Source organism: Oratosquilla oratoria, chromosome 19 (genome assembly GCF_046742065.1).
Source record: "Oratosquilla oratoria isolate Oo_2021 chromosome 19, ASM4674206v1, whole genome shotgun sequence".
Taxonomy (NCBI): domain Eukaryota; kingdom Metazoa; phylum Arthropoda; class Malacostraca; order Stomatopoda; family Squillidae; genus Oratosquilla; species Oratosquilla oratoria.
The window spans coordinates 994,621-1,020,366 of NC_134795.1; the positions used below are offsets into that span (position 1 = coordinate 994,621).

Sequence of the window (25,746 nt, forward strand, 5' to 3'; positions counted from 1 at the left end):
GCATGCTACTTTGCCACAATAACATGCAGCCAATACCCCAGATGGAGTAAAATATCTAAAATATTCATATTCATGGTAAAATATCTAAAATATTTATATTAAAGTAAATTCATTTGTCCAATTCAATGCAAATGCTCATATGCCTCCAAAGTATCTCTGAGTTTGTCAGTCAGCTGACAAGCCATTAAACCTACATCAAAACAGCAAACACCGATTGAAGAAAAAAATCAAAACACACACAACAGAATACAAAAAAGAACTGTACTTGAATTCTGGAAAATATTTTTTTTTTCCAGGTGCCACTGAAAAAGCAAATGCTCCACACCAGCATCTGATCTAACATCAAAATCCTGCAGAGACTGACAACTGCTGATAATGACAGAGATAAAGGGACAAGGAAGCTGGTCATTCATATCTAGCCAGGTCAATTAATCTTTGAGTGATTAAAGGCAAAACAAAGAACACAGAGTAAAGTCACAGAGAAAACTATCTTCAGGATTTTTTGCACAAGATGTATGACACTAGCCATGATAGCATTTGATAAAAGGGATTTTCATATAGGTATAGGAATTAAGATTCCATTTGACTTTGGATAATCTATAAAAGGTTGAGCTAGAGGAACATCAACTTCATTATAAATAGATACATCTCCTGCACACATTGCCAACCCTTCTGAGATATCACTCATCCTATTATAGGCATTCAAAACCACTGAACCCCTGAATAAAGATAGTTTTCTGTGTGACTATACCACCTCTCCAGGTGAAGCAGAAGAGCTACCACCTACAAAGGAGGAGGAGCTGGGTGGGGGGAAGCACGTACAAGGGGTATCGAGGCGGACGTACACAGGTCATCTGCCTCCGGGTCCTCCAGCAGGATTCGTAGGGGAGTGTAAGCTGGTGAAAGCCTCTGAGGCTTCAGCACAGCTGCGTCCATCATCGTCTGTAAACACAACCAGGTGAAATATTTTATGTATCCACACATAGAGTTCTTCTCAGCCATTCATTAACCCTTTCGCTGTTTCATGACTCACATCCTTTGTGTAGCTCCTGCCAAATAATCTTCATGCTGGTAAGGAAAACCCTTTCTGAAGTGAAAGGGTTAAATTATCAGGTTTACAGAAATGCCAATGTAGTGTTGTATTGACCTCTTCCACACAATAACATACGATGCAGGTTTTTGTTGCATCTACTGCTGGAATATTTCATTCAGAAGTGTGGAGGACTTGGGAAAAATCTGGGTCTGGATTGACCAAGTCCCCTTTTTCCTTGGTCTGTCCCTCAGCTGAATAAAATTACCAGGCATTAGACATAGCAGAAATCAAGAGAGTATGTCATTGTGATAATGGTGATGACATGTTGACTGATCCTGACTATTAACAGCGAAAACTTTTGTACACAAATTGTGGCACAAAGAAATGTTCACAACAAGCGTTGGAAAAATATTTATGTCTTCAACCCCTTCACTAAGGTGACACTTCCTCAGTTGTAATATCATCAATATAAAATTCAGAAAGGGTGTCACTGATCCACTGGGGCAAATCTAAACAAAGACCACCACATCTTGTAGTGGGTCACAGTTGTCACCAGTAACAACCTGTGCATACATGTTTGCATATAGGCAGTTCATCTCTTATGTATACTTCATTCAAAGCATCATGTTCAAAGAAAAAACAAGCTACTGAAGAAGAGTCTAGGATCCAAAGCTCAAATAATTAGGTATGGTAAAGTTCTAAACCTCCTTTTAACAAAAAAAGAAAAGAAAAAAAAAAGAGAGAGAGAGAGAGGGAGAAAGAGAGTATAAGACTATGGTAAGGCATTGAGAAAATACCTCTATGAAAACAATAAAAGCACACCTAGCCATCACTTTCAATGAAGCATATATATATATATATATATGTACATATATATATATATATATATATATCTATATATATATAAATACACATATATACATATATATATATTTATATATATATATATGTATACATATATATATATATATATGTATATATATATGTATATATATATATATATATATATATATATATATATATATGTATATATATATATATGTGTGTATATATAAATAAATATATATATATGTGTATATATATATATGTGTATGTTGAGGTGTGAAGACAGAATGAGTGGCAGGGTGGTGAGTTTAGACGCCAAGAATCCGTTGAAGTTTTATTTCTTACCACTCATATATGTGTATATATATATATGTATATATATATGGTATATATATATATATAAATGTATATATATATATATATACATATATGTATATATATACATATACATATATATATATATATATATATATATATATATATATATATATACATATATATACATATATATATATACATATATATATTCGAAAATAGCTGGAGTCCAGGAACCATTTTATGGAAGAAAGTATACACTGGACTCGACGTTTCTTCAATTTATTCCGACGTTTCAAACCCTGTCCGGGGTTCGTCTTCAGGGTAATACAGTGGTAGCCATAGGAAATGTACATAAATAGGGGATACCTGGTGCACTGGGACAGGTCTTCCCAGTAACAGTTAAATTCAAACACCGGTAGAACATACCAAAAAACACAAAAAACACACATATGAAAAACAAAACAAAAATATTAATCAAACTATAATACAAAATGTGCAATGCTACCTTAAAAACATTCACAGTTTACCATAAAAAATAAAGAAATAAAGAAATACAGTGATGGCTGTGATAACTCAACCCACTGCAGATGGGCCTGCACCACAATGCACTCCCTGGAACAAATGTCACGCATAGCATGCATCGTCACAGAACAAAGAAATTGGAACAAGAAGAAGAACGTATAACCCATCAATAATATAAACATGCAAAAAGCAGTTCACATTAAAACAAGAAAACAAAATGTAGTGTGAAAAATGACCCCCCAAAGATTGGGTGTAAAAGCTGCACGCTGTGACGTTCCACAACAATACGCTAAACTACAACTCGCCACGCGGAACAAAAGTCACGTGAAGCGCGCACTGTCACAGACCCCAGAAAATGTAACCCTAAAGTGAAGCAAAACCGGTTACCATTTCTGGGGTCTGTGACAGTGCATGCTTCACGTGACTTTTGTTCCGCGTGGCGAGTTGTAGTTTAGCGTATTGTTGTGGAACGTCACAGCGTGCAGCTTTTACACCCAATTTTTGGGGGGCATTTTTCACACTACATTTTGTTTTCTTGTTTGAATGTGAACTCCTTTTTGCATGTTTATTTTATTGATGGGTTATACGTTCTTCTTCTTGTTCCAATTTCTTTGTTCTGTGACAATGCATGCTATGCGTGACATTTGTTCCAGGGAGTGCATTGTGGTGCGGGCCCATCGGCAGCGGGTTGAGTTATCACAGCCATCACTGTATTTCTTTATTTCTTTATTATTTATGGTAAACTGTGAATGTTTTTAAGGTAGCATTGCACATTTTGTATTATAGTTTGATTAATATTTTTGTTTTGTTTTTCATTTGTATGATTTTGTGTTTTTTGGTATGTTCTACCAGTGTTTGAATTTAACTGTTACTGGGAAGACCTGTCCCAGTGCACCAGGTATCCCCTATTTATGTACATTTCCTATGGCTACCACTGTATTACCCTGAAGACGAACCCTGGACAGGGTTCGAAACGTCGGAATAAATTGACGAACGTCGAGTCCAGCGTATACTTTCTTCCATAACATATATATATATATATATATATATATATATATACATACACATATATACATATACATATATATACATATACATTTATATATATATATATACAGATATATATACATATACATATATATACATATACATATATATATATATATATATATATATACATATATATACATATATATATATATATATATACATATATATACATATATATATATACATATACATATACATATACATATATATATATATATACATATATATATACATATATATATACATATATATATACATATATATATATACATATACATATACATATATATATATATACATATATATATATATATATACATATATATATATATATATATATATATATAAATATACATGTATATATATATATATATATATATATATATATATAGATATATATATATACATATATATTTGTGTCAATTGACATTTGGAAATAAACTCTTCTGCTGGGATTCGAACCCTTGCCTGAGTGGCTTGCGTCTTTATAAGACAAGGACCGTAACCGCTACTCCATCCTGACCATACAAAATGAAACGACTTAGTTCATGCCCCAGTCGTTCCGCCAGGGGCACCCGGGTGGAGCGTGTTATGAAATACAGTACATAACACGCTCCACCCGGGTGCCTTCGGCGGATCGACTGGGCCGTGAACTAAGTCGTTTCGTTTTGTAGTGTCAGGATGGAGTAGTGGCTACGGTCCTTGTCTTATAAAGACGCAAGCCACTCAGGCAAGGGTTCGAATCCCAGCAGAAGAGTTTATATATATATATATATATATATATATATTTATATATATATATGCATATATATATACATATATATATACATATATATGTATATATATATACATATATTTATATATATATATATATTTATATATATATATATATATATATATATATATATATATATATATATACACAGTACTACCTCTCATTAACAGACATTAATTAGCTGTGTTTGCGGTGTTTTTGCTGTGTTTTTGGTGCTGTAGTTTAGTGATGTGCAATCAATATGCCACCCAAAAACCACTACAAATCAACAGATCATTCACATCAATGGACACCGTTACCCCCCTATTAGTCCGTTAATGAGAGGTAGTACTGTATATATATATATATATATATATATATATATATATATATATATATATATATATATATATATATATATATATATATATATATATATATCTTATGTACACAACTCAGAGACAGGTCCTCAATCAGAGGAGAGTCTGGGTCACTCGCTTCCCAACCTGTCTCTAGTTTCAAATCTTTATCACAGTTGACAAAAATGAAAGCATTTGTCACTACTGTTTAAGAGATGTCCACCAAATACAATTCATCAAACTTTTTCTCCCCCAATTGGCAGCCATTCAATCCCTAGATTGGGCCCAGATGTTCAACTGAGCTCTTTGTACCTGGCTTGTACTCTGTGGTGTTTCCTATCAAGGGTACCCCAAAACTACAAATATCTTCATTATCTATTTACACAGGTTTCAAAGTAAATGAAAAAATATTCATTCAATACATCACCAATTACATCAATAGACTAATCTAAAAATCTCTAATCTTACAACACATAATAGATGGAGGAAGAAAGAAAAAAAAAGAGAGATAGAGAAAAAGATAGTTACATGAAAAGAAAACATTCAAGACTAAAGGCAGTGTCAAAGCTGAAGAATGTGCATTTGCTATTGTGGATTTGTTTAGCTAGAGGCAACTTTACTTGCAGTATTTTGTTTTTGTGTTCATCTAAATATGGCCAAAATTTGTGTTATATTAATTTATTGCATTGTCCTTGACCCAACTGGTGTAGTGGGGGAAGGGGGAGGGCAGGGCACAGAGCAACCCTTCACCTACAAGGTGCAGAAATGGGAGGGTATTTAATAGGTATTAATTGTGTATGAAGTGGGTGTGTGCTTTGATTTGGCCATCCCTTTAACCACTTCAGTATGACTCAAATTCTTGCGCACAGGATCGGCTGCCATAATATTTTTATACCGTCCCACACGAAAGACTACTTACTAAATTAGCTTTGCATGGAATAAGTGGTAGCCTATTAGGTTGGACTAGTAATTGGTTGAATGATCGAAAACAGAGAGTTGTTTTAAATGGACAACTTCTGGATGGAAAAGTGTTGCAAGTGGAGTTCCTCAGGGTTCCGTTCTTGGACCACTTCTATTCATAGTATATATAAATGATATAGACCATGGACTAAAATCTACTGTTTCCAAATTTGCTGATGATACAAAACTGTGCGGAGTGGCAAATGATCACTCAAACCAATTAGATATTCAAGAAGATTTAGATCAATTACAGCAATGGTCTGAAAAGTGGCTAATGAAATTTAACACAAGTAAATGCAAAGTAATGCACATAGGTAAAAATAACAGTAAGTATGATTACAAGTTATTTGGAAATTCGTTAACAAAAGTGGATAGTGAAAAAGATCTCGGCGTAATTATCAGTAACGACCTCAAATCATCCAAGCAGTGTATTTCAGCCTCTGAGAAAGCAAATAAGATTCTAGGACTGATTGCGCGATCTTTTGATTTCAAAAGTCCATCACTCATTAACAAGCTATATAAATCGTTAGTTCGTCCACATTTGGAATATGCTGTTTCCGTATGGTCACCGAATCTCATTAAAGACATTGACAGATTGGAAAGAGTACAACGGCGAGCCACAAAACTGATTCCAAATATCAAAAATAAATCATACAAAAATCGACTAAAACATATGAATCTGTTTTCCCTAAAAAAGCGTAGACTCAGAGGTGACTTGATACAGGTCTTTAAAATTCTAAAGGGAATTGACAACGTCAAAAGTGACCAAATTTTTACATTGAATGAGAATCAGACAAGAAACAATGGTCTCAAACTGTCCGGAAATAGATTCAATTTGGAAGTAGGTAGAAACAACTTTGCCAACCGTGTAGTTAATGAATGGAATAAACTTCCTGCACAGGTAGTGCAATGTAGTTCAGTTCAAAGCTTTAAGAATAATTTAGATAAATACCTAAGTAAGATGCTGTAATGATTATAATTTATCTTATATTATTTGTTTTTGTTTTGTTATCATTTGTCTGTCTGATTTTTATTTATTATTAGTTATATGTCAATTTATTATTATTATTTACTATTTACCTGTTTGTTTATTATTTAACTATACCTATGCATTTATTTATTTTATTTGTTATTTACATTATTATATTTTTTATTTATTATTTTATTATTATGATTTTTTTTTTCGCATCTGACCTAGATATGGATCAACAGGCCTCCTGTCGGCATGTTCCGCCTTTGTAATCCTTTATGTATCACACTACTTGCATTTTGAAATAAAAAAGTCACTGCTGTATTACTCATTCTCTTTTATTCTGAGTAATAGAAAACATGATCAAACAAGTTCACAAAATCTGGGGGTAACTCATGTATAACTACAAACAAAAATATCTAATCAAGACACCAACACTGGCATCCTCATGTACCCACATGCTCCTCATGATGCCTACATAGGCATCATTGTACTGAAATGGTTAAAAGAGGAAAGGGGCCTTTAGTATACAATAAAGATAAAGGATGCTGATAGAAGAACTTCTGATGTATGACAGGAGAAAAAAGATCATTTGGTGTTTATCTAAGTACATACTGTACATATATATACCAAAGGATTTTCCTCCTCCCAAGTATCTAAAACTATCTACTTCCTCCAGTCTCTCTCCCTTCATACTCACTTCCAGTCTGCTGTCACTTTTTCCCCTTGTACATCTCATCGCCTTACTTTTACCCACATTTATCTTCAACTTCTTTTTGCACACCTTCCCAAACTCTGTCATTAACTTCCCCAATCCCTCCTCTGATCCTGTCACAAGCAGTGTCTTCAGCAAACAAGAACTGGCTTATCTCCCACTTTTCTCCATTTCCTTTAACCATCTCCATTCCCCAACCCATTGCCTTTGCATTTACTTCTCACACCACCACATCCATGTATAAATTGAACAGCCAACGTGACATAACACATCCCAAGCAAAGTCCCAACTTTACTTCAAGCCACTCACCCTCTCCATTTCTGATTCTAACACAAATTCTACTACTCTCACAAAAACTCTTGACTGTTCTTAACAGCTTTCCTCCTATTCCATATATCTGTAATACCTCCCACAGTGCCTTCCTCTCTACCCTGTCACATAAGCCTTTCCCAAATCCATAAAGGCCCAAAAACCATCCTTACCTTTTTCCAAAGCTTTCTCACATATCTCTTGCCACAAAAATCTGATCCATGCAACTCCTACCTTTCCTTAACCCACACTGTTCTTCACCAATTACTCCCTCTGTTCTTCTGCTAATGCTCCCAATCAAAACCCTCCTATAAGCCTTCCAACTACACTTAACAAACTGATTCCTCTGAAACTACTACACTCACACTTATGCCCTTTTCCCTTGTAAAATACTACTATACAGACACTCCTCCAGTCCTCCGTCACTCTACCCTTTCTTAAACAATCATTAAATCCTCACCAGCCAGTCCACCATCACTGTACCTCTTTTTTTAGACATTCTGCATGACACCCATCCAACCTTGTGCCTTACCTGCTCTCATCATCTTAACAACTGCCTTCACCTCATCTTTCCTTATTTCTCCTCCATTTTCCTCACTCATCATGGTTATTTTCTTGGCGCTTCCCACTGCAATTACTTTTTCCCTCCCTATCCTTCTTCACAATTAGCAACTCCCTAAAATACTCTACCCATTTCCCTCTTACTGCTGTCTCTTCCATTATCATCTCTCCATCTCTACCTCTACCTTTTCTTCTCTACTTGATTCGCCTCCTCTTCCACTCTTAATTTCTTTTTATCCAAGTGAATGCTGGAAACTTATTTCATTCATTGTGGATGTAATTTGCAAAAAAAATTCTACCTATTTCTGAGTTAAATATATGTTCTCATAGCTTGAGGTCATTATTTCTTGCCCTGTTAGTATTTATTATGAAAATATTTCCAATCTTAATACTGTATTATCAATTCCCTTCATAATCTTAATGGTTTGTATTCCTCTCAAATCTCCATTTTTTATGGAGAAAAGAGGTTGGAATATCTTCTTATATCTAGTATGATTTTTGTTTGTGTGTGCAGTGGGAGGAGGGTATGTTCGGAAATTCAAATTGTTTAAAGCCGAGCAAGTGATTAGATGAGGTGACCATTGTCCTTTATATTTCATCTTCAATGACTTATTGAATTCTTATTTTGCAACATATTATTATACAGTAATAGGGAATATGTGACTGCTAAAGTTATTACAATGTGGTCAAGGCTATATGAAGAATTTTCAGTTGGAATCCTGCATTTGTTAAAGGCAAAATTCAGCATAAGATTTTTGCTATATTGAGAGGTTCACTACATATTTTTTGGTTGGTTATGTGTAAGCTCTAACTCAACTACTCTTCTTTAAGGGGGAAAAAGCTCTTTGGTATGTAAGTATGTATGTATAATGCATATTCTTTGTACTTTCAACTCTACAAGAGGACCACATTAGTCATAATACAGAGAACTCCTAGCAATTCTATTTACATCAATCTTCTGCAATAGGTTTGATTATCATACATATCATATATTGTGAACCTGAATAGTGAATTATATGAAAATAAAATAATACAAATTTTGGAAATGCAAATGCATGGTAAACGAGTGGAATTTTCTTCTAGCAAAATCCATCTTGTGTGAGGATGACTAAAGGAAGACATATCTAATATAGATGTGCATCCACACATGCAGTTGCATGAAAATTTGCCTGCGTGCATGCATCATTGAGTACTCACCGTGTATTTGGAGAGCCGCAAATCTGTCGGATCGGATCTGTTCGTCTCAACAGATATGGCTGACAGTCGTGATGTCACACTCTGTACATCTGAGGCATAGTCACCACCCATGCTCTCTCGGCCGCCCACACCCACACCTACTCCTCTTCGCCCACCACCCAGACCTGGGGCACCTTGACAGGTGCGTAGTGCCATCAGATTGTGGTACTCAGGGTCAGGACCACTGATGGGCCCCGCCACGGCAGGACCTGCCATCCGGCGGGGGTAGTTCCCTGGCCGGATACAGGCAGGTCCACTTCCTGTATAGGCAGCAAGGCGTACATTATCATATACAGGCTGAGGTCCGTAAGGTGTGCAGAGCCGCCGCCCACCCTCCATCTCCATTTCAAGCCAGTGGGTATGTTGTTGGGCATGCACATGGGTGTGATGGCCATGGGGGTGCCGCGAACTGCTGCTGCTCATACTGCTGCTTGTGTTGCTGCCAGGCCCCGCTGCCCCCACTGTCGACCAATAAACATGCGAGGCCTTCGTAACATCCCGGGGCACAGAGATGTCTCCTGCTGTCCGTAATGATATGACGTCCTCCTCCTTGATGCCCACACGGAAGTTGTTCACATAGGGCTCCCTGGAACGTGGCATGCGGCACTCTGTCAATCCTCTGTATCACAAGTCAATCTTGTCAGCCTATTGGTGCATCCACACATGTGGGGAACATATGCCCTGACAAACAGGAGCAGTGTGTAGGTTCAAGCTCCTGCTACAAAAGATAATGGCCACACTTAACCCAAGGTTTACTACATGTTCAAAACACAGGTTGATGTAACCCTAGAGCTTGCCTACTCTGTGTGTTGCCAACATGCAAGAAACCAAATGAAATGAAACCCAGTGAATTCAAATTCCTGTTGGTGTTGAGTAGAGACTTGTTCACAATTTGCCTTTTTTTCTGTTGTTAGTCACATGTTCTCAATACTAATGTGGACACACCCTAATGTATACAGTACAGTTTACACTCTACAGCATAGAAGTCCTCTAAGCTGAACAAAATTGTCTGGTCTTAGCCAAAACAAAATCCACATGTGCTGAATTCAGCACTACATGTAGAAAAATATTAATTAAACTATTTCAGTTAACTAGTTCTTCATCACTTTGTGGTATAGAGGTTCCTAGCTTTGCATGATCATCTGGTATTTGCCAGAATAAATCCATTAAATGTGCCATTTTTGGGACTAAGTATATGCAATAAAGGACTAAAGTAATCTTGAAGAGACTTCTGACTGGTACACAGGAACAAGAGTAAACCACATCTGACAGGCAGGCAGGTGTGTGGTTAAGGTATGAACAAAAATATAAATTATCAATCAATCCACTGCCTCATATCTCAATTGCTGGAGAGCCATAGCCCCATGGAACCTGGCCACAGCCTCCAGGTTAGCTCATATGTCTTTTATGGAACTGTCTGAGGTGAATAAACTTGCCTCATTCCTTGTCTAGCCATCTCCCTTTTGCAGGTAATGGCTTATTAGAGAAAAAAAGAGAGAGAGGAAAGAGAGACAGAGACATAGAGAGACAGAGAAAGAGACAGAATGAGAGAGACAGAGAAAGAGACAGCGAGATTGAGAGAGAGAGACAGACATAGAGACAGACACAGAGAGAGAGAGAGAGAGACCGAGAGAGAGGAGAGAGGAGAAAGGAGAGAGAGAGAAGAGAGGAGAAAGAGAGAGAAGAGAGAAAGAGAGAAAGAGAGAGAGATGAGACAGGAGAGAGGAGAAAGGAGAGAGAGAGAGAGAAAGAGGAGAGAGAGGTGAGATGAGAGATGATATGAGAGAGAGATGAGATGAGAGAGAGGTGAGAGGAGAAAGAGGAGAGGGAAGAAAGGAGAGAGGAGAGGAGAGAGATATATAGAGAGAGGAGAAAGAGGAAAAGGAGAGAGAGAGAGAGAGGAGAGAGAAAGAGGAGAGAGTGGTGAGATGAGAGAGAAAAGAGAGGAGAAAGAGGCGAGATGAGAGAGAGAAGAGAGGAGAAAGAGGTGAGATGAGAGAGAGAAGAGAGGAGAAAGAGGAGAGAGAAGAAAGGAGAGAGGAGAGGAGAGAGAGGAGAGAGAGAGAGAGAGAGAAGAAAATGGAAAGTGTATGGCAGAGTAAGGAAATGTGTTATATGTCCTCTGTGCAGTAATTGCATCAGTTGCACTTAGTGTCTGGTGCTACACCAAATGTATTGGTACAATTTTAGTGAAGGGTGATAACCTGATTGCAGGTATGCTAGTGTCCTCTTGTGTATCTTGCATGTAATTTTTCATCTGGGTACTGGGTCTGTAGGTACTTGATGAACTACTGCCTTTGCTGATTTAGTCAATATTTGTTTTATGTATGTGTTTTTGGACTGATGCAATCCAAGGTACTGAGGGCAGGCTGTTTTAGATGCTTGTGTAGTATGCTGGTACAGTTGGTTTCTAGTTGTGTCCTGTGGGCTGTGGTTGTGTGACATGATGCAAGGGGTGAGTAGATATGAAGGTTCTTACATAACATTGTGTACCAATCATTCTCATAAGATGCTCAATGGGTAGAATTTTTATTTCTAAGAGTATATGTACTACTGGACTTGTTTTTGTGCACCCAGTTGTTATTCTCAAGGATTTCTTTTGTACTGTCTGTATATTTTTTTCATACTGTTGGGTACCTGGACAAACTAAAGATAAAATGATACTTTTCAATATACAGACCGGGAAAGACTTCCATACTAAGGACATGAATACACACTAATATTAATTAACAAATATGGTAAGAAGAAAAATAAACAGGAAATGTAGTTCAATCCAAATAAACTGATCAATCAGACAAGTGTTAAGTGTGGAGAGGCACAGTGGGTATATTAAAGAGTAGGTAGGAATTAAGAAAGTAAAATATGGTGGTTACGGTACTGTTCCAGTATCTTTAGTTCACATCTTTATGGTGCCACACTATTTCAGTGTCCATTGACTACTTGTAAATGTCCACCATCTGGTGGAAGGAAATCCCACTGCTGTGAGATTACACCAAAACTTAAGGATAGCTTTCATTTACTGGTTCTCTGTAATGGGCAGATTGAGCAGCTAGCTTGCTTGTAGTTGTTGTCGTTCCCTAGACTGTCTGTCCGAGCAGTCCCGTCTCCCCAAGGAATGCTACAGCCGAAACTGGGTTTTCCCACAAATCCTTTATAGAGTGTATGTTGTGTTGTTTGCGTGCATGATTGTGTATAATGCAGTCTTCCATTATGTGTTGTATGGTATGGGGTGAAGTGTTACATCCTGGGCAGCTGTTCACAATGCGGTCATCCAGCCTCTTCTGGTATCTTAGAAGTGCTGGGTGGTGGCCGCACCGCAGTCTGGCCAGGTGGACTCTGTCCTTTCGTGGGAGAGAGGATTCAGAAGGGTGGATATCAGGGGGTCTGGCATGCAGCAGTGTGTTGTCTTTCAGTGTGTTAATGGAGCAGTGAGTGATATGATTATGAATATGTTTCCGGAGGCTGGTATTTGGTGGTTGTGGAGGAAGAGAAGAGAGTATTTGTGCATAATAAAGGTCTTTGGGTGTTGTTTTAATGTTTCTTGGTGTGTGTGGGTGTTCTGCTATGTAGTGTAGCGGGTGTGATGTGTTTGTGGTGGCTGCGGCAAGTGTTTGTGTGCCTCTCATGTCGAGGTGGTCCTTGACTTTGAGGACTTATGTTTCATGGTGTAAATGGTCTGTAGGTGTTGTATTTGTGCAGCCTGTAATTGTTTTTAGGGCTTTGTTTTGTATGATTTGAAGGGTGTTGTGGTGTGTCTCACTGAGATTAGGAGCCCATGCAGGACTCGCATAATTCAACACTGAGCGTATGCATTGTTTGTAAAAATGGTAAAATAATCACCATTCCAAAACCGAACAAAGACCCAACAATCCCAACATTGCACCGCCCAATCACACTTCTCTGCACCCCCTCTAAAGTCATTGAACGCCTAATACTTAAACTTGTCACACCACATATTCCCCTTGCTGACTCACAACACGGTTTTAGGCCACTACACTCCACAAACACTCTTCTGATAAACCTCACACAAAGAATTTTAGATGGCATCAATTCAGATAGGCCCCACCACAGAACACTTCTCATAACATTAGACATTAGTAAAGCTTTTGATGCTATCCCCCGCCACAACCTAACAAATAAAATATATAACACAGACATGCACAATAACACCAAAAGATGGCTGGCCAATTATCTGGCAGGTAGGAATGCTTAAGTGTCATATAATGGCCAATCATCGCACATCAGAAACATTAAGAATGGAGTACCTCAGTGCTCAGTTATATCCCCCACACTATTTAATCTATACATACATGACATACCCACACCAGACACCTCAGAAATACAAATCTCTTCCTATTCAGACGACATAACAATCACATGCACACATCGTAACACAAACAAAGCTGCAGAAATAATCCAGCCATACCTTGATACACTCAACACATGGTTCATCACAAACAGACTCAAAATAGCTCCAACCAAATCTACAGCAACACTTCTCACCAACTGGACAATAGAACACAAATACATACCTCATCTCTACATCAACAACACTCTAATACCACACACAAAAACACCGAAAATTCTTGGTGTAACATACGATACATCCATGTCTTTCAAACAACACATCACAAACATAAAAAACAAATGCACACCTAGACTTAACGCACTTAAGTCAATCACTGGAACGACATTTGGACAAAACAAAGAAACTAATATAACAATATACAAACAATGCATACGCTTGCTTGTAGTTGATGAAAGTGCCTAAATGGTTTCAGAGGCTTTGTTCTGTATTACATTCTCTTGAGTGGCTATGGGAGTTAGGTCCCACACTGGGTAAGTATAGCCTAGGTAATCAATAAATCAAACAAACCATTATTTTTCTTTTGTAGGAGACCTGTGTCTCCCACAAAACCAGCCACAGCCACCAATTCTACCCATATATCACTCAGTGACTGTCTGGAAAGTGAGTGTGGGATAGTGTAGTATAAGTTACTCTGTGTCTCCTGGGTGAAACTTGCATCTGGGATAACTGATAGCTGCCAGGTTGATTTTATGGATGGTGACCCAAGTGCTGGCATATCAGTGCAACCCTTGCTTGTCTTGGAAGTGCACACTTACATGGTATAGCATTAGAAAATTGAATATTAATTTTGTAAATTATAATACATCAATGTAATAAATAATTTTCTTGGCAGAAATTAACATCAGAAAACATTGCAAATTCTATACAGCAATGAATGAAATTGCTTCCGACTCCTTTAGATGCCATCTTTGTTTTGATAGATTCGGAGGTCGGAGACGACGACAATGACCCTGATAACCTCTAGAATTACAGGTACCGCATTACTAAATGCAGGTTAGGTTGGGTAGGTAGGTAGGTAGGTAGGTAGGTTAGGTTAGGTTAGAATAGATGAATTTATCATACTTTAATTTCTTCGGCCTCCACCTCTATCAAAACAAAGATGGTGTCTCAAGCAACTGAAATGGTTATGTTTGTTTGTTTATGGCTTTTAGCAATCTTTTCTATTGTTACATTGGTGTATTATAATTTACAAAATTATTATTTAATTTTCTATTGTTATATCATGTACGTATGCACTTCTAAAAACTTACTGCCATTTCTCCACTGGGTTGATTTCTGTATGTATGGACATACTGTGAGATACTGGGGATAGGTTATTGTACATGGTTGAGAAGAATATTGGTTGGGTTGTCATTATGTTACATTTGGCTATGTCTATGTGATGTGAGGGGTGGATTGTTCAATGGCTTTTGTCACTGAACAATCCACTAGTGAGTCCTGACCTTAAATCCAGGAAAGAATGTATTAGTGCCAGGAATAAAGCTAATAGAGAATTAGGTTTCATTGCTAAGACAGTTACGAATAGAAGTGCCGAGGAAATTATCAAACTTTATCTAGCGTTAGTTAGACCCATCCTTGTCTATGTGGTACAGTTTTGGTCTCTGTTTAATAGAATGGACATCAATTCACTAGAATCAGTACAGAGAAGAATGACCAAAGCAATAATGACCAAAATGATACATGGGCTCAGAAATTTACCTCACAAAGAGAGGCTTAGGCACCTTAATTTACACTTTCTGGAAAGAGGCAGAGTGTGGGGTGATCTAATAGAGGTGTTTAAGTGGATCAAAGGCTTTAACAAGGGTGACACAAACAAGGTCATCATATTAACACAACAGGGCAGGACTCACAGTAATGGATTTAAACTGGTTAAATTTAGATTTAAGGAAATAGGCAAGAATTGGTTTATTAATAAGGTGGTCAATGAATGGAATAGACTTAGTAACCATGTAGTGAGTGCTGAAACTTTCAGTTGTTTTAAGAAATGGTTAGACAATTTTATGGATGGGGATGACAGGTGGTAATGGATATGGAACTGCCTAGTGTAGGCCTTACGGTCTTTTACAGTCTTCTTCATTCTTATTTTTCTTATGTTAGGGGGACATTCTCATGTGCTGCTGTGTGAGAAAGATTTTGGTTCTCGAGTATAGACATTCTAATGAAGTTGTTTTAATGCAGTTATTTCCAAGGCTTCAATTTGTTTTTGTTTTGATGTCTTTTATCTTCTTGATTGTCAGCATTTCATTGATGCAGGGAGCCCTTCAGAAGTGAACAGCCTGGTGGTGTCCACTAAGGGAATCAGTTAGCCAAAAGGCGAGACTCCAGTACAGCCCTAGATCAACTGCTTACTTGATCAGTTATGATGAATTAGGTCAAAAGCTTTTGTGAAGTCAAAGAAAGCTAGGTCACTAATGTCTTGCACTTATCAAGATATCTCAACATAAAATCAAGGAATGTAAAATATCCTTTTATATTGCCAAATTGCCAGGGATCAACATTGTTGGCCACACCTGCATAGGCCAAGTCACAAAACAAAGGTTTCACAGAAGAGGCCAGGGACACATGAAATATTAATGAGAGTTCTGTTTGCTTGGCAACAGAGTGATATTTGTCAAATTTAGGGATAGTGGTGGCATGAACAGTTTTTTCAGCTAGTCGGGCATTTGGCTCATCCCAGTGAGGTATTGACAACTGAGCTCTGAGGCACATATTACTCATTGGAAAACTCTGCCAAACCTGAGAAGAAATTTTACCAGAGAAAGAGAACAATTACTTTTAATGGTCCATAATCTCATGGAAACTCTGAACTCCTGTACTTAGTCAAAGGAAAGTGGACAGAGAGGAGGGATAGGAGGGAGCATAGGTCATGCTTGGGTAGAAAAAGAAAAGAAGAGCAATATAAGCACAAAAAATCACCCAAACTATATATGACAACACCCACCTGACAGGATCTTTGCCAATGAGGAAGTCTTCCGGATCTGATTCATAGGGCGGTTCATCGTACCAGTGTTGCAGGTGAAGACCCATTGGCCCGCTTATTGGTACCCCACCCATGGCACTCCCCATGACACCTGCTCCTCCCATGGCTCCACCCATAACACCCGTTGCCCCGCCCATGGCTCCACCCACCTCGTCGTCGTACATATAAGTGTCATCTGTAAATAAAAGGAAGAGAATTAGATACTGCAAAAATAGTTCATCACGTGTGTTTTGTGATTTCTTTGCATATATATATTATATATATATATATATATATATATATATATAATATATATATATATATATATATATATATATATATATATATATATACAAATAATAATAAACAAATCAACATAGTTTACCCTACAATCATTCCAGAAAAACTTCTCATAGAATATTTCGATTTTAGAGACAAATATTAAAAAATCAAAGTGATGACTATTAATGAGTTAAGAATATGGAATATAAAAATACTTTTATGCATACTTTGTAGATTGTGATAACATTAATTTAGAGAAGAATACATATAAGATGGCAGTTTCAGTCCTGTTTGCTGCAACTACAATCAGCACGTGATGTCAGTAATGGTATACGATCATCCCTAATCATCGACATGGCATGCCTCATCACCTTGCAAAATAGGTATCACCTGAATCAAAGTTGGTGCCCTATACTGACTACTGACCTCACCAGACCACAAGGATATATATATATATATATATATATATATATATATATATATATATATATATATATGTATATATATATACATGCATACACACTGAATGGTTCCCAATGATCAATTAATATATTTTTCAATCACACATCGCTTTTAATTCCATACCATCGTAAACGAGACTGAGAGTCGCTCGAAGGGGGCATCCGTTGGAAATTGAAACATGGACGAGCCGAGGATTCGAACCCAGCTAACCCGTAACAAAGTTATATTTACGTAAACCAATAAGCTATCAAGAGAGATATAAGCTGAGTAGGACTTTCTTATATTTGTATGCTCGAATTACATACACCTACACGAAATATCGCGTTCAACCCATCTCCGCCATGATAGAGCATTGGACGTATATGCATGTGGGAAAGTTTATACATACACACTGAATGGTTCCCAGTGATCAATTGATACCTTTTTCAACCACATATCACTTTTAATTCCATACCATCGCAAACAAGACTGAGAGTCGCTCGAAGGAGGCATCCGTTGGAAATTGAAACATGGACGAGCCGAGGATTCAAACCCAGCTAACCCGTAACAAAGTTACATTGACGTAAACCAATACGCTATCAAGAGAGATATAAGTTGAGTACGACTTTCTTATATTTGTATGCTCGAATTACATACACCTACACGAAATATCGCGTTCAACCCATCTCCGCCATGATAGAGCATTGGACGTATGTGCTCATGGAAAAGTTTATACATACACATTGAATGGTTCCCAGTGAACAATTAATATCTTTTTCAATATATGTATATATCTTTTTCAATATACACACACACACACACACACACACACACATATATATATATATATATATATATATATATATATATATATACATACATATACACATACATATACCAAGGCTTTTTCCCCTTACACGGGTGTAGCCCAAAAGAAAAAGGTATAAAACCATTCCCACCCATTCCATTTCCTACATATTCCACTCCCCTCCGCCCTCCTCCCTCCCTTGTATCTTGGCACCTCCTGGATGACGGGTCATCCCTGCATCCTGTCCACTGCCATGGGTCAGAAGCAGTGTTGCAAGACACAGCACATCCACAGCAAGCCTGTTTCATAAATTTGGTGACCACCCACTCTCCGTCCACCCATGCAGAAAAGGAGAAGACGGGGAGAAGTCCCTTCAGGCTGCGTCAATTTTTTTCTTCTCATACATACTTCCTCACTCCCCATCCCCCAACCACTCCCCCTCATGCATCACAGCATCATCCATACACAACCCTTCTTCATTCACCCCTATCTTCTGTCCTCTCCCGTCCTTCCTCAACAGACATTCCTCTCTTTTGTAATGCCTCTTTAAACCCCATCCATCCATCTCATCCTAGGACGCCCCCTCATATTCACTCTTTCCACCTCTGCCTTCCACACCTCTTTTACTAATCTTTCTTCACTCATTCTTTCCATGTGTCCAAACCATGCGAATACTCTTTTATCAACCCTATCTACCAACTCCCTTCCCACCCTCCTTCTCCTCCTCACCTCCTCATTTCTCACTCTATCTAGCCTAGTAACCCCTATCATACTTCTCAGACATTTCATCTCAAACACATTTAAACACATTCTCTCTTCCTCTCTTATGTTCCATGTTTCTGCCCCATACAGTGCTGTTGGCACAATCACTCCTTCATATAACCTCCTCTTAGCATCTATTCCCAGATGTCTATTTCTCATTACACTTTTTAATCCACCAAGGCATTTACTCACTTCTCTCAATCTACATTCTACCTCCACCCCCACTCCTCCCTTTCCTGCCACATTCGCACCCAAGTATCTAAAACTATCCACTTCCTCCAGTCTCTCACCCTTAATGCTCACTTCCAGCCTGCTGTCCCTCTCTCCCTTTGTACATGTCATCACCTTACTTTTACCCACATATATCTTCAGCTTCCTTTTTTCACACACCTTCTCAAACTCTGTCACTAACATCCTCAACTCCTCCTCTGATCCTGCTACAAGCGCAGTGTCGTCAGCAAACAACAACTGGCTTATTTCCCACTTTTCTCCATTTCCTTTAACCATCTCCATCCCCTGACCCACTACCCTTGCATTCACCTCTCGCACCACCCCATCCATGTATATACGGTATATATATATATATATATATATATATATATATATATATTTATATATATATATATATATATATATATGAGTGCATAGAGGAATTAGGTAGAAATGTCAATGTAGTGGTATTGGAAGACCTTAATGCTAGGGTGGGAAATGAGCCAACACACGGAGTGGTTGGTAAGTATGGAGTTCCAGGAAAGAATCATAGTGGAGAACTGATGGTGGAGATATGTCTAGAGAGTTGATGATAGCAAATACAGTGTTTAGGAAGAAAGTCAAGCATAAGTACATATGGGAGACGGTGGTGGATGGAAGGCTGGTAGATAGAGTGTTAATGGACTATGTAATGGTAAATAGGAGTACAGTTGGAATAGTTAAGGATGTACAGGTTCTAAGGACAGAGAGTGGGGGAATATCAGATCATTTTCTGGTGGAAGGTAAGTTGAGAGTGGAAGATAGATGGAGAAAGAGGAAAAGGAAAAAATATAGGGAAGTGCTTAGAGTGAACTGCTTAAATGAGAAAGAAAAGGAGAAGTACAAGAAGAAGCTGAGAAAGGAGTGGGAGGGAGTGAATGATAGAGTAGAGCTAGGAGTGGAGGAGAAATGGGAATGGTTCAAGGAGGGAGTCATAAGGTGTGCAAAGATGGTGCGTGGAACAAGGAGGATGGGAAGAAATAGAAGGAAAGGTAGTGAGTGGTGGGATGAGGAAGCAAAAAAGGTCATAGAAGAAAAGAAGCAAGCTTTCACAGATTGGTTACAAATTAGGATGAGGGAATCATATGAGAGGTACAAAGAAAAGAGAAGAGAAGTAGAGCATAAGATAAAGGAGGCAAAGAAGAGAGTAGATGTGAAATGGGGTAAGAGTATGACTGAACATTTTGAAAGTAATAAAAAGATGTTTTAGAAAGAAATTAAGAGAGGAAGAGGTGAATCAAGTAGAGAAGAAAAGGTAAAAGGTACAGATGGAGAAATGATAATGGAAGAGAAGGCAGTGAGAGGAAGATGGGCAGAGTATTTTAGGGAGTTCCTAATGTGAAAGAGGATAGGGAGGGAAAAGTAGTTGCAGTGGGAAGCACTAAGAAAATGACAGTGATGAGTGAGGAAAACAGAGGAGAAATAAGGAAAGATGAAGTGAAGGCAGTTGTTAAGATGATGAGAGCAGGTAAGGCACCATGGTTGGATGGATGTCATGCAGAATGTCTGAAAAAAGGAGGTACAATGATGGTGGACTGGCTAGTGAGGTTATTTAATGTTTGTTTAAGAAAGGGTAGAGTGCCGGAGAACTGGAGGAGTGCCTGTATAGTTCCATTTTACAAGGGAATAGGAGACAAATGTGAGTGTTAGAGGGATCAGCTTGTTAAGTGTTGGCGGGAAGGCTTATAGGAGGGTCTTGATTGAAAGGATTAGGAGAGGAACAGAGGGAGTAATTGGTGAAGAACAGTGTGGGTTTAGGACAGGTAGGGGTTGTGTAGATCAGATTTTTCTGGTAAGACCAGAGGTGGGCGTTCCGAACAAATGTTCGCGAACCTTTATCCGCGGATTTGGGTTCGGAGGCTCGGATTCGGACCGACGTCAAAAAAGATTCGGAGTTCCGGGTTCGGAACGTCTTTGTTTTTTTCGCGAATCCGAACCTCCGTATCCCGGGAAAAATTCGAAAAAACATTGGTTTTCAACTTTTCCGCTGCATACAGATGTGGTGACGCCTATGTTTCTGTAACAACTAGAGACGCATTTGACCATTAGCATTGTGTTTTACTTTATCGCTTCTCTCTACTTCTATTTCGGTATGGGCGTGTAAGTGTGTGTGTGTGTGTGTGTGTGTGTGTGTGTGTGTGTGTGTGTGTGTGTGTGTGTGTGTGTGTGTGTCAAATGACCACTGCTCGAAATGTGCTCGATATGCTAGCCTGTGTGACTGTGTGTAGTAATGCGAAACAAGGACTAGTAGTACTGCCTGGACTGCCCTTCTTTGAACTTGGAAATATACTCGTGGTCCTTAACTCGTTGCTTTATCTGTACCACACAGACTCGACATGTTGTGACAGCAGCTGGCTGCCAGCCAATCAGAACGCTTGTTAGTGACGCGCAGCCACCGCGCATGCGCCGGTGACTGCAGCAGCCAATCAGAGCGCTTGTTTAGTGTTTACAAATATGCACAGTCTGCAGACTTTCTTGTCACCGCGTCCCGTAAGTTACGATTTAGTTAAACAGTGCTACAATAGTCAGACATTCTTCAACCGTTGCACTGACAACACTCTGGAGAGGACACCCAAGGAGGCTAGACTACTCTACTCACATCACACTCACCGCTGACAATGGATAAGTACGTGACATCCACACCGAGGTCGAGAAACCCAAGTGCTCAGTCTGACACACCAAGGTCCACGAACCCAAGCGGCCTCGCTGAGAGTGAATCTGACGCCAGCGATATCCAACTGCCAGAGTTTTCGAGTCCGGAGCTGATGCCTGGCACAAGTCGAGCCGAGGACATGGACATTGCCGACACCGAGGCCGAGCAAGCCGAGGGAGGTCACGGTTCCAGGAGGGAAAGGGACCTCTACAGAGACTGGAACATTCTCAAGCCCTTCTTCAAGTGTGGTGTCGGCAGGGACGCCGGCTTTGCCCTCTGCGCCAAGAAAAATTGCACTGCGAGGCTGAAGCTTCAGAATGACACCAACAGCAACTTAAAGAAGCATTATGCCACCAAGCACCCTTTAGATAGTCCTGCCTTAAAAGCAGCCTGAAATGGCAGCAGCAAACGTGGCCGCTCTGCTTCTGGTGGTGGTCGGGATGCCAAAAGCCTCAGACAGGGCTGTATTGAGGAGGCTATGGTTGAGAGGTTTGACCAGCAGAAGGCCTTTGACCTGTTTTATGAGGTAAGTTTTACTTTTAAAAGTTCTACTGTTTTAGTATGAAAATAATTTAATTAATTAATTAACTTTAATAAATAAAAATAATTTATGACAAAAATTTAACTTCAAATACTCACACATATTTTTTTATGTTTCAGTGGATTATCCGCGACATGCTGCCCACCATAACAACAGAGTCAGAGGCGCTCAGGGCCTTCCTCAACTACCTGAACCCTCAGTTCAGGAAAAAGCTTGGTGACGACATCAAGCATATGAGCGCCAGGGCCAAAAATGAGCTCACCCAGATCATGTCCAAGCAGGACTACCTGGCCACCACTGCCGACAGCTGGTCGAGCCACAACCGGGCCTTCATAGGCTCCACAGTCTCGTGGTTGGACAAAGCCACCCTGGAGAGGACGACTGCAGTCTTGGGCATGAAGGAGGTGAAGGAGAGCCAGACAGCCGAGTACTTGGCGAGGTCCTTGAGCAAGCTGCATGAGGACTTCAGCATCATTGCACGACCACAGACAATGGCACAAACTATGTAAGAGCATTTGTCAACTTTGCACAAGAGGACGTCGTCATACAACCTGGCGAGGACAAGCCTGACGAAGAGCTGGCTGACGAGCCTCAGGTCATATCTATGGAGGAGGCCCTGGACCAGGCTGACGAAGCCGAGGTTAGCCTACCTAAACACCAGAGGTGTGGTGCACACACTCTGAACCTCCTGGCGTCTGAGGATATTTCCAAAGTGAGTATAATAATTTTATTTTTTTAAATTTGATAAATTGATAATTTATAAATATTAAATAATTTATTGTTCTTTTGGTAAAAACTAAAAAGATGTAAATTATTATTTATTATTTCTTAATTTGTGAATTGTAATAAAATATTAAATAATAAATATTCTTTTTTTCAGGTCCCACAATGGAACCATGGTGGCAGGAATATCTTCAGAAGGTCGGCTACCAAGGCACAGTCTTTGTGGAATGCCCAGGGCCGCCGAACTGTCGCAGCCAACGAGATAAAGGATGCTATCGGCAAAAAACTTAAAGTCCCTGGCGCGACGAGGTGGAACTCCAGCTATGACAGCTATAAGATGCTTTCTGGCCTGCTATAGGACCTGGACACCCGTAAAAAGATCAATGATCTCTGTACCAGCATGCGCCCCAACCCGATCCCCGCCTTCGTTGACGAGGACAACGAGGTCATCGCCGAGTACGTCAAAGTTATGGCCCCAGTTGCCAATGCTTTGGACAAAATGCAGTCAGACCAGCATGCCTACATGGGGAACTTCCTTCCCAACTTGATGGTGCTCCAGAGGGACTTGAACCTGCTTAGGGACGACAACAGCATCAAGCATGCCAAGCCCCTCGTCACCTACCTCCTGGGGACACAGGAGCACCATGGCAGAGAAAAAAAGGACTTCACTGAAAGGTAGATATCTTTAATATTTTAATATAATATAATAATAATAATAGAATATAATTATATAAATAATAAAATAATATAATATTTTATAGTAATTGAAATGAAAAAAAATAATAATCATTAATCAATAATTAAATTAACTCATATCTTAATCTTTTCAGGTTTCAACACATGTTTGAGGACCAGAAGCTCCTTGCGACTACCTTCCACCCCAGGTTCCGTCTAAAGATGGTCAAGTACATATGCAGGACAAATCCTGACTTGTACAACCTGGTGAGGGACAAGATGGTGTCGGACCTTGTGGCCCAAATCAGGTCCAAGGAGGGGGATATGGCCTCCGCCTCCAGCCAGCCCACCTCCAGGCCACAATCTGTGGCCAGCCACACCAGCGAGCACGACGAGTTTGCCTTTCTTCTTGAGGACGAGGAGGAGCCTGTGGTGGTGGCCAACCTGGAGGAGGAGGTTGGCAAGGAAGTAGACACTTGGGGCGCCATTCTCGGCACAAGCATCATGAAGATCTCCCCGGCAAACTTCCCCAAGGACCACAGGCAGCACTGGGTGAACTGTTTCATCAAGTATAACACTCCCCTGTCCTCGTCTGCCTCAGCTGAACGACTCTTCAGCTTCGGCTCTCTGACCAATCTGAACTTTGAGAACCCGACCTTCATGAAGGAAAACTTGAAGTTGGTTAAGAGGGAGAGAGAGAGGGCCGACAAGTTAGAGTGAATTTGTGAAGAGTGAAGACTGAAGTGTTGTGAATTTTTGTTTTAAATGTTTTTACTGTTTTGTTTTGTGAACTTTTATTTTTACTTTTTACTGTCTTGTATTAATAATTTGTTTTTCTAGTAATAATTTGTTTAATAAATTATGTAGATATCTTAAAAAAACTCTTTTTTTAATCGAAAAGCTTTAAATTTAGATTCGGAGATTCGGAATGAGTAAAATTTAGGTTTGGAAGTGTTCGGAAGGTATCGGAATTAAGGTTCGCTTTGCTATTTTTTAAAGATTCGGAGGTTCGCGGACACATGTTCGGAATAAATGTTCGCACCGAAATTTTGAAAATCAGGTTCGCTATTCGGAGGTTCGGAACCCAAAACCGGCGAAGATTCGGGTTCGGATTCGGAACCCCCAAAAAAAAGGTTCGCGGGCCCACCTCTGGGTAAGACAGATATGTGAGAAAGTTTTAGGAAAAGCTAAGAGTGTTTTTTGGCTTTTGTTGACTTGGGTAGACAGGAAGGCACTGTAGGAGGTATTGCAGATATATGGGATTGGAGGAAAGCTTTTAGGAGCTGTCAAGAGATTTTGTGAGAGTAGTAAAGCATGTTTCAGGATTAGAAATGGAGTGAGTGACTTCAGGTTAAGTTAGAACTGGATCAGGGATGTGTTATGTCACCCTGGCTGTTTAATTTAAACATAGATGGGGTGATGCGAGAAGTAAATGCAAGGGTAATGGGCCAGGGATTGGAGATGGTTAAAGAAAATGGAGTAAAGGGAGAGATAAGCCAGGTGTTGTTTCCGGATGACACTGCACTTGTAGCAGGATCAGAGAAGGGATTGAGGAAGTTAGTGACAGAGTTTGGGAAGGTGTGCAAAGGAAGAAAGTTGAAGATGTGGGTAAAATTAAGGTGATGAGATGTACAGGGGTAGAAAGTGGCAGCAGCCTACAAGTGAATATTAA

At 39.2% G+C, this 25,746-nt stretch overlaps 1 protein-coding gene across 4 annotated transcripts in view; it reads right to left on the reverse strand.

The window, feature by feature from the left end:
• Nucleotides 1-763: 763 nt before the first annotated feature.
• The window catches only part of LOC143035702 (uncharacterized), a 112,215-nt gene continuing 87,232 nt past the window's right edge, over nt 764-25,746 (reverse strand). For 3 of the 4 annotated variants that reach the window (XM_076202565.1, XM_076202564.1, XM_076202566.1), the window contains exons 4-6: nt 16,923-17,136; nt 9,574-10,198; nt 769-942 (exon numbers count right to left, since the gene is read on the reverse strand). In XM_076202565.1, the coding sequence (XP_076058680.1) occupies nt 784-942; nt 9,574-10,198; nt 16,923-17,136 (998 nt within the window). In that variant the 3' untranslated portion in view covers nt 769-783. Of the gene's footprint in view, nt 943-9,573; nt 10,199-16,922; nt 17,137-25,746 lie in introns of all 4 variants that reach the window. The other variant, XM_076202568.1, reaches the window with a different exon arrangement.